The sequence below is a fragment of the Pecten maximus genome, chromosome 15, assembly GCF_902652985.1.
Source record: "Pecten maximus chromosome 15, xPecMax1.1, whole genome shotgun sequence".
In the NCBI taxonomy this organism is placed as follows: domain Eukaryota; kingdom Metazoa; phylum Mollusca; class Bivalvia; order Pectinida; family Pectinidae; genus Pecten; species Pecten maximus.
The window spans coordinates 27,564,839-27,575,851 of NC_047029.1; the positions used below are offsets into that span (position 1 = coordinate 27,564,839).

Consider the following 11,013-nt stretch of genomic DNA (forward strand, 5'->3'; position numbering starts at 1 on the left):
TGTCGGCCATGTTGTTTTCCTATTGGTCCCAAAATGCAATACCAGGGACCAAGGGGAACCTACATATGAAATTTGAGAAAAATCCCTTCAGTACCTTCTGTACAATAGCGATAACAAACTTCAATTTTCAAAATACAAGATGGCTGCCTGTCAGCCAGGTTGTTTTCTGACTGGTCTCAAAATCCAATATGCATAACTAGACACAGAGGGCAACCTACAAATGAAATTCAGAAAGATCCTTTCACCAATTTCTGATAAATAGCGATAACAATCTTCAATTGTCAAAATCCAAGATGACTGCCTGTCGGCCATGTTGTTTTTTTCGATTGGTCTCAAAATGCAATATGCATAACTACGCACTGAGGGAAACCTATATATGAAATTTGAGAAAGATCCCTTCAGCGCTTTCTGAGAAATAGCGATAACAAATTTCAATTGTCAAAATCCAAGATGGCTGCCTATCGGCCATGTTGTTTTCTGTTTGGTCTCAAAATGCAATATGCATAACTAGGCACCAAGGGGAACCTATATATGAAATTTGAGGAAGATCCCTTCAGTGCATTATGAGAATTAGCGATAACAAACTTCAATTGTCAAAATCCAAGATGGTTGCCTGTCGGCAATGTTGTTTTTCGATTAGTCTCAAAATGCAATATGCATAACTAAGCACCAAGGGGAACCTATATATGAAATTTGAGAAAGATCTCTTCAGTACTTTCTGAGAAATAGCGATAACAAGAATTGTTTACGGACGGACGGACGGACGGAGGGACGGACCACGGACCACGGACGCAGGGCGATTTGAATAGCCCACCATCTGATGATGGTGGGCTAAAAAAGTATTTAACTGTTAAAAAGAAAGTTATAGAGCAGCCATTGAACTGATTAATATATCGATCTACAAATGATACAATTACTATATTGTGGATACAAGTATGACCTTAGCTGTTAACAGGACGTTAAACAAAATAAACCAAACCAAACCGAACCAAGTAATAGCCAAACGTTCATGTCTTTTTACAGCAATTGTCTTATTGTTCTTTAAAGAATTGTACCTGCTGTCCCCATTGCATGATCGTAAGAGGCGACTAAATTTGGGATCTTATCTTTTCTCTTAACAACTTTCTTCTTCCTAACGTCTCCCTTGACACTGCCTCACTTTTGGTCTTTAGTTGAGCGTTCGCCCCTGTGACGAAGGCTTTGGGTTCTGTCCCCTGGCCGAGACATTCCAGAGTCTTTCAAAATGGTAGTTGCTGCTCCTGCTTAGCGCTCAGCATACAAGGAGTAGGACGACTGCTTCGCCCGTTGTCGGTATAATGTGACCGGGTGTGGTGTGCTGCTGGGTGTCTTCGGCAGTATGCTTCAGTGAGGTTGCACTATAAATCGACAAAAGTTCCGACCTATCACAAGGAGACTTAACACGAACATACCGCAGCCTCCCAAAACACACATACGCACTCACCACACGCATGCATGTCGCACGCACGGGAGGCCGTCCTTAAATGACTTTAGCTGTAAATAGGACGTTAAACAAAATAAACCAAACCAAACCAAGTGCTGCTTGGTGTTTTCGGCAGGATGCTTCAGTGAGGTAGCACTAAAAATCGGCAAAAGTTCCGGCCTATTACAAGAAGACTTAACACGAACATACCGCAGCCTCCCAAAACACACATACGCACTCACCACACGCATGCATGTCGCACACACGGGAGGCCGTCCTTAAATGACCTTAGCTGTTAATAGGACGTTAAACAAAATAAACCAAACCAAACCAATTGTCCTTTAAATTAATTGGATCTTAATTTTGATTTTAATGACGCACTTCTGACTGTAAGAAAATAACCTGCTAGCATTACTGATATTTCAGTAATAACATGTCTGTTCTACCAAAATAGACAAAGTGCATTTTATTGACTTACCTGACGCATATATTCCATGGATCACACCTAGAAAAACATGTGCTATTATCATGGCTTCAAATAGTGCACACCACGGTATGAGAGCAAAGGCAATGCAATTTCCAATCATTGCTGATCCTAACGTCAGTTTGCTGTTCCATCGACCATAAAGCATTCCCAGTACAGTTGATCCAAGTGTGGAACCAATATATCTCGAGGTCAAAATCCAGGATCCTTGAGCAATATCAGTGCCGCTTATCATTCTGATGTCAATATAGGACGGCCCAAACAAAGCTTGACACCATCCCTTAAATTACAGGATATAAGGAAAATATGTTATCACCCCATAACATGCAAGAATGACTTGCTGTAACGTCGCTTTGATTGGATTATACGATGGCGTAATACTTCCAAAGAGGAAAGTCCACATTGATTGTTGTATATGTTAATATATATATATACATGAAAAAATGTGTAAAGAAAAGAAAGCGTTCAGAATATTAAACGTAGAATCATATTCATTGGGTTTTTGTCGTAGCTATGAACACAGTGTGCATACAACTCACCTGGATGAATTTGCATATGTACAGACAAATACTGTATATGACTTTTTCTTGAAATCGATGGTTTGTTCGCAATTTATGTCGAATGGCTTTACATGATTTAAAACTTGACGATCCGTGCTGTACAGCTGACTTACATCGATCTTCGCCGTTTGAAGTATTCAGCTGAATAAGCTCTAATTCTTCCTTTTGTTTCGTTGAATCACCGTATTGTTTCATCGCTTCAACCTCCATAATTATAAACGTAACCGTAGTTACCAATTACGAAATCTATATATCACTAATTCCCACACGTTTCTGAAAATGTTACTCGCGTTTAGGTTTCTAACGTTACTGCACGTGAAATATCTGGTTGTGGTTGGTCACGTTTTCGTTCTTTTCCAGCGTTGTAACTCTCGAAGCGCCAGGTCTAACTGACGATAAGGCCGTGTCTAGTTTAATAATAACTAGTTTTTCAGTCTGATTGTTGATGTTCTAGCGTACATGTATGTTATCTGTAGTATGAAGTCAACATTTGTATATCTCAATACCGTGTCCTAACATATACGATGCTGTTTAACATAGATTGAATCTCATAAACACGTGGAATTTTTAAAACGCTTTATAGTGGTATTAACACTTAGTCAATACATCAACATAAGACGATACTTTTTAGCATAGATTGAAAAGGACGCGTCTCCATAAGGTGTGTGGAATGTTGAAAAATACAAACCGTGAAATATAAACGCATAAATCGTGTCAATAACACTCTAGTAATACACTAGATGATATTGCCTAGTCAGGTAAGATATCAATCTAATTAAGATCTAGATCGTCATTCTCACTACTTTACATGAACATCTAACAACATCCCATAGATTTCATGAGTTCGGAGAGCGCGTGTGAACGTAACTCAGGCATATCAAGGTTGTTGTTTAAAGGTTCAATTAGCACGGAACTGATGCTAACTTTACAGTGCTACTTCACTGAACTGCCCTGCAGGTAGGGCGTAAGAATTGTACCTGCTGCCCCATTGCATGATCGTAAGAGGCGACTAAATTTGGGATCTTATCTTTTCTCTTTTGGAATAACTTTCTTCTTCCTAACGTGTCCCTTGACAATGCCTCACGTTTGGCCCTTAGTTGAGCGTTCGCCCCTGTGAGGAAGGCTTTGGGTTCTGTCCCTGACCGAGACATACCAGAGTCTTTAAAAATGGTAGTTGCTACTCCTGCTTCGCGCTCAGCATATAAGGAGTGGGACGACTGGTTCACCCGTTATCAGTATACTATGACCGGGTGGGGTGTTTCGCTGTCAGAAAAAAACCCAGACGAAACAAAGCTTTATTTCGTTACTATTGCTGTATTGATATTGAAAGGTGTTATGTCGTCTGTCCTTTACCCTGTTTGTCGTTTCTCTGGTAGTTAGATGAAACACCCCAGCGGGCCCTGTTCAATGGCTTTCCAATGCCCCCTTGACTGGAAAAAAACCACTCCGTAAGACACAGCAAGCATCCCCACGGATTCAAAGTAGAAATAATAATTTCCAAAATTTGTTCTCATTCCACAAAATATGCTTTATTAAAAGATTCTGACAAGTAGTGCCAACGTAATATGTTTTATTAAAAACAAATTAATGAACATCGTAAAAAATTCATTATACTGAAATGGACATTTCGAATTTAAATGTAAATTCATGTTAAATTTTCAATTTCTTTGTTTTTGTGATCAAGAAATGTATCATCTTCAGCGTATGCTACTTTTACAATATCCGGTTCAGCATCGTATGTATTACCATAGTTACGTACGATATATTTCGTTAGAAATAAACAAAGAATATATATCACCAATACAACTACAATTTCAATAAGAAAGAGGTAGCAATACCATACAGGGTCATTTTCCATCAATAAACCCAGGATAACTGGGTTAGATGCACAACCTAACGTTGCCGTGACAAAAAAACAAGCAGATATATTTCCAGTCATAGGTGTTATATATTCGTTGCACCAACTAAGTAATAGTGCAAACAGACAAGATTTTGCAAATCCGTACAAAGGAGAAAGGAACCAAACACCAGTATCAAAATCATACAGGGATACAATTAAGAGCCCCAAAATTGACATAAACATCACTATGAAATTTATTCCAATAATAATCAATGTGTCTATCCACCTTTCGAATATAACTGTTAATACCCGTGCAACGAGAATTGATATAAACACCAATGACGCCAAAAAAGCCCCTTCCTGTTTTGACCAATGAAATTGCTCGACGCAGTAAGTAGGTAGAAACGCGGTATATGCCTCATCTATGCCACAGTAGAAGAAAAACAAGGCGTTAAGCAAAGTGAGTGTGCATAACTTGATAGGAGGGGGGAGTTTTCTAGCCTTTCGTTGTTTATGTCCTTTCTTTGTTTGGCGAGTCCGTTCTTTTGAATATAATGCATATGACAAAATGTACATGAAGGAAGCGACAAGTGAGAGAGCAGCACTTAGTGAAAATGGAATATAGATCTCCGACTTTGACTCAAATAGGTTTCCTAGAAAATCATAATCTGATAAATTTCCTTTATTTATTGAATTTGAATAATTTGATATAGGAATGGCCGTTTCACTAGAATGACCTTCCTCATAAGAATATATAAGCTGTTGATTTGCCGATATGCTGGACATATTCTGTGTGAGTTCTGCCTGGTGAGAACTATTAGCCGTGTAGTTAAGAGCGTTTCCACCACGTGGAGGGTCCATAAGGAAAGGCGCTACCACGAGTGGAGCTATCACACTTCCAACGGCAAATATCAAGTTCATTTTTAGAATTGCTTCCCGACCCCTTTTCTCCCATACTCGTAGCATTTCTGTGTTTCCACCTGTAAAATGGAATAATTTGTCAGTATGTTAATCAAATATGAACATCGTTTTCTTGTTTCCATCGATATTTCAGGTAAAACGATAATTATACCTATACGTACATAGTCTGCTTAACAATATCTAAACTGCTCATGATGTTATTTCTTGTTGATCAAGAACCACCATAAAGGACTAAAATCGATACACTTTATACCAAATTAAGCAAAAGTTAATACAAAATGCTTTAACCGTCAATATTTGCATTTGGTGCAGCATTCTTCCGTTACCTCAATGTTAATCTTGGCTGCAACTTTAAGCGCATGGATGCAGTCTATATCACATGACGTTATGATTACAGCATTTTGATCAACGTCACGGGAATGGTTCATACTGCGATACGAAAAAATGAAACGTATGGAGAATTCTGAATACAAACTAACGTTATTATGACACCATTTCTGAACGAATAACAGACAAAAAAGTTTTTAAAAAAATGCTGCTCATTCGAATGAAATAAGACTTGGTTTGGTTTGGTTTATTTTGTTTAACGTCCTATTAACAGCTAAGGTCATTTAAGGACGGCCCCCCGTGCGTGCGACATGCATGCGTGTGGTGAGTGCGTATGTGTGTTTTGGGAGGCTGCGGTATGTTCGTGTTAAGTCTCCTTGTGATGGGCCGGAACTTTTGCCGATTTAAAGTGCTACGTCACTGAAGCATACTGCCGAAGACACCTAGCAGCACACTCCACCCGGTCACATTTTACTGACAACGGGCGAACCAGTCGTCCCACTCCTTGTATGCTGACCGCTAAGCAGGAGCAGCAACTACCATTTTTAAAGACTCTGGTATGTCTCGGCTAGGGGACAGAACCCAACACCTTCCTCACAGCGGCGAACGCTCAACTAAGGCCAAAAGTGAGGCATTGTCAAGGGAGACATTAGGAAGAAGAAAGTTGTTAAGAAAGATGAAATAAGACAATTAAAAGATGGTTTTATATATTTTTTAGCATATTTTACAAAGACCATGTATGTAAATGGTAGTTTGTTTTACTGCCAGTGCAAATGGATGAATAAAGAACGTATTTATTTAAGAAGAACTGTGTTTAACATGAACATTGATAAAATAAAACGTTTTTAGATTGTATTTATTGTATTTTATATTCAGTATCAATGTAATCAGGGTGCCAGATAAATGATTGTTTTATCTGTCATCCATATTACATTGATATTTACGCTAAAATAATCTAACAAGCGTTTACTTGTTAGACATCGCGAACACCTATTCTGTCTCTGAAAAACTACTTTTCAGACGACGTGGTTTTCAATTTAATATAAAACAATAACATTACCAAATCAATGATGCTTTGTGGGTACTCTAAAGTACCAAAAATAAGTATTTTTTCGTATTCATAAAAGAAAGTACCAACATCGTAAGAGCCGGCTCAATTTGGATCGATCTTTTCTCTGTTTTTAATTGCAATCTAATTAAAATCTAGATGGTCATTCCCAATACGTTACATGAACATCTCTGCCCTGCAGGTAGGGCGTAAGAATTGTACCTGCTGCCCCCATTGCATGATCGTAAGAGGCGACTAAATTTGGGATCTTATCTTTTCTCTTCTTTCTGAACAACTTTCTTCTTCCTAATGTCTCCCTTGACAATGCCTCACTTTTGGCCTTTAGTTGAGCGTTCGCCCCTGTGAGGAAGGCTTTGGGTTCTGTCCCCTAGCCGAGACATACCAGAGTCTTTAAAAATGGTAGTTGCTACTCCTGCTTAGCGTTCAGCATATCTGGAGTGGGACGACTGGTTCGCCCGTTGTCAGTCTAATGTGACCGGGTGGGGTGTGCTGCTGGGTGTCTTCGGCAGTATGCTTCAGTGAGGTAGCACTATAAATCGGCAAAAGTTCCGGCCTATCACAAGGAGACTTAACACGAACATACCGCAGCCTCCCAAAACACACATACACACTTACCAAACGCATACATGTCGCACGCACGGGAGGCCGTCCTTAAATGACCTTAGCTGTTTATAGGACGTTAAACAAAATAAACCAAACCAAACCAAACATGAACATCTAACAACATCCCATAGGGGGTCACGTCAGGGTGACCTTTTGTATTAGCCAATCAAATGACTACTTCCAGAATCTTAGAAGTGGATTTTATATGTCCGAATTACCAAGACTAGAATGCATAGCTTGCATATAGGACGTTACACAAAATAAACCAAACCAAATTGGTTCAAGTCATTTCGTCCCACAAAGCATAAAGCTCTCATGCGTGCCGAAATGGTTTGCTTCAGATGCATGCTGTGACGCAATGTTTTGTTTCGATGACATCGACAAGTTGACAATTCGCCCTGAAAGTGAAATACAAATATCTCAAAGGTCATCAGAACGTGACCCCTTATGGGATGTTGTTAGTTGTTCATGTAACGTAGTGGGAATGACCATCTAGATTTTAATTAGATTGTTTTAATTGGAACCTTTCTTCATCCTAATGTCTCCCTTGACAGTGACTCACTTAAAACTGGCCTTTGGTTGAGCGTTCGCCCTATGAGGGCTTTGGGTTCTTTCTCCCGATGGAGACGTACCAGAGCCTTTTAAAATGCTAATTGCGTTCAGCATTTTGGGATTTGGAAGACTGGTTTTCCCGTTGTCAGCATAATGTGACCGAGTGTCTTCGGCAGTATGCTTCAGTGAGATAGCACTATAAATCGGGATAAGTTACGGATTACCACAAGAAGACTTTCACATGAGTATAGCGCAGCCTCCCAAACAACATACGCGCTCACACCATCATGCATACTTCTGGCATGCACGGGAGGCCGTCCTTAAATGACCTTAGCTGCCGAAAGACGTTAAACAATAATAAACTACAACCTATTTGAATGACATGTAACCCGATCCTATTTTGGATTCCGAATCATATCTGAATTACTGGAAATGAGAGAACTGATAAAGCTGCGAAGACAATACGACAAGTGACAAAAATATCCCGGCTTTAAACCATTGATAAAAAAAGATCAATCTTAAATGGTAAGACGCGTATGTACGAATGGTCACAAGCGGTTCATAAACTGCGCGATGTTAAACCTATAGTGGACACGTGCGGTAATGTTAGAGTAAATTATCGAGATGAAGGTGTCTTCTCGTTTTTGCGCGTACATATATCACCCAGTTACATGACCTTTTGACATGTCTGCGATCAACCTTTAACTGTCAATCATTTCATGATGGAATGCTGTGATTTCTAACATTCGTGAGACCTTTTTTAATGTTACATCTATGAAATTATTATTTTATACAATTTCTGCATCGCTTATTATTGATTGTTTTGCATGCAATAAAACAATACCATAAACTAGAATGTATGCAACAACTAGTTTGTTTGATATCGGTGATATTTAGATTTTTACATTTTAGTTTGAGATTGACGTGTTGTTTTCTCAGAACATCCATCAAATCTGGTGTCAATTGGTCCTAAACGACTTGAATAATTGTCAGCCATGTCAACGCAAACTAAATCGAACAATGGATTATTGTTTGAATAAACAACCGTCGTAGTTGGCATATTAGAAATAAGTGATGAAATACCGGACAGAAATGATATACATAAAAAAGTATTTGCAAAGATTTCATATACATTAATATGAAATGATGGTTTGAATAACAAAATAAGAACTACATTTTGTTGCGCATTGACACGTTTGAAAGACTTGATTTTTGTTAACTTCATCGGTATATATTTACGCGACATAACGAGTGCATGTTTCATTCACTGAAAGGATATTAATAAATAGTTCTGGCTAGTTTTGACCTTAGATTGGATAAACTGAATACAGGACTCAGTATCGTACAGTTACAGGTTTAGTTTGGGCTACAAATGGAAGGGCTACGTCTTTAATTATGGCCATACATAAATAAACTTATCAGGTTTACAGTTTTTCTCGAATGTTTAAGATTATGACTTACCAGTGTCAAGAATCCCCTGAAGAATTCCTATCAAGATATAACCACATAACATGGCCTCAAAAATTGAGCACCAGGGAATTCCTGCTATGACGATAGACCATATGAACAAGGATGCACTGAACATCAATTTCCGGTTAACTCGGTCATGCAATATTCCCTCAAGCACAGAGCCCATGGAATAGCCGATGAAAAAAGATGTTAGAATCCAAGATCCTTGCTCTAGGTCAGTATTGCTAATGACCCGCAAGTCGATATATGCTGGGCCGAACTGACCCTTTCCCCATCCCTGCAATGTCAACAAAAAATAACTTTCATATAATCGTCTGATTGATTGATTATTGTTTACGTTGGTAAAGCGAGTCCGATATATCTACTACGCCATCCAAACCAAATTTCATGGAAGGAGATAATTGATTTGTATGATTAGATATCGTACATAACATTCAGAACTGATGTCAAATTCCGATTAACTCTTAAAAATATCATGATTATTTATACTTACGATCATAAAACATGAAGTACAAATGCAGATAGAGTAGAAAATCTTGTGTTGAAAATTATCGTCCGTCCGGAATTTATGTCCGGTTTTGATGCAGGATTTTGCCCACTCATAACATTCGCTTTCGTTTGATATATTGTCAGTAACATCAAAATGTTGCTCTTCGTTTTCATTTTGGACTGTTGTAATGTCTCCAGCTTTCTCAGTTGTAGGTTCCATTACTTAAATATCCTAAATTCACTTGTAAGTAATGAGATTTTAAAACAATTATTTATATGATTCAGTCCTATATGTTAAGATCCCAAGGATGTACCCGTCCTGTTTTAGCTACACAAATTCAATGTCGCTTGCTGCGTTCACAATCAGTTGATATGTTATCGATATGAACTTCTCTGGGTGGCCTGATATACCACACAAGCAACACGCATCTGTGTTGATAGTGATCACAGTACTAGCATGTTGTAATCCACGACAGATCTTACTATAGTGTGAACATCCTTAAATTGTCATCAATTATCCAGAGAAACATGTTTGCCGATAAATGAAATGTTACCTATACGTATTGTGAATAATAAACAGTTAAAATTGGACCACTGATATGTTTCCGGAACACAAAGTCGTGGTTTGTAGCTAAGAAGAGTCTATGCCGTGGTGTTGCTCTCATCGGACGGCGTCAATTTTTCCATTTAAACAACTTATTCTCAATAACCAAGAGGCATATAGACCTGATATTGAGATTCAAGTATCCTGAGGTGAAGGAATATCAGGTTTATTCAAATGAATAACCTTGTATTTCATTCAATATAGCTGCCCTGCAGGTAGGGCGTAAGAATTGTACCTGCTGCCCCCATTGCATGATCGTAAGAGGCGACTGAATTTGGGATCTTATCTTTTCTTTCTTGCAAACCTTCTTCTTCCTAATGTCTCCCTTGAAAATGCCTCACGTTTGGCCTTTAGTTGGGCGTTCGCCCCTGTGGAAAAGGCTTTGGGTTCTGTCCCCTGACCGAGACATACCAGAGTCTTTAAAAATGGTAGTTGCTAATCCTGCTTCGCGCTCAGCATATAAGGAGTTGGACGACTGGTTCACCCGTTATCAGTATACTGTGACCGGGTGGGGTGTGCTGCTGGTTGTCTTTGACAGTATGCTTCAGTGAGGTAGCACTATAAATCGGCAAAAGTTCCGGCCTATCACAAGGAGACTTAACACGAACATACCGCAGCCTCCCAAAACACACATACGCACTCACCGCACACAT

The 11,013-nt window shown here is 38.9% G+C and overlaps 1 protein-coding gene across 1 annotated transcript; it reads right to left on the reverse strand.

The window, feature by feature from the left end:
• Window positions 1-4,025: 4,025 nt before the first annotated feature.
• On the reverse strand, window positions 4,026-11,013 carry LOC117343356 (sodium-dependent glucose transporter 1-like). The gene is made up of 3 exons (XM_033905698.1): window positions 11,005-11,013; window positions 9,259-9,628; window positions 4,026-5,305 (listed from the first exon to the last, which is right to left on the reverse strand). Exons 1-3 carry the CDS (start codon window positions 11,011-11,013, stop codon window positions 4,131-4,133), a joined length of 1,554 nt encoding a protein of 517 aa, XP_033761589.1. The 3' UTR covers window positions 4,026-4,130.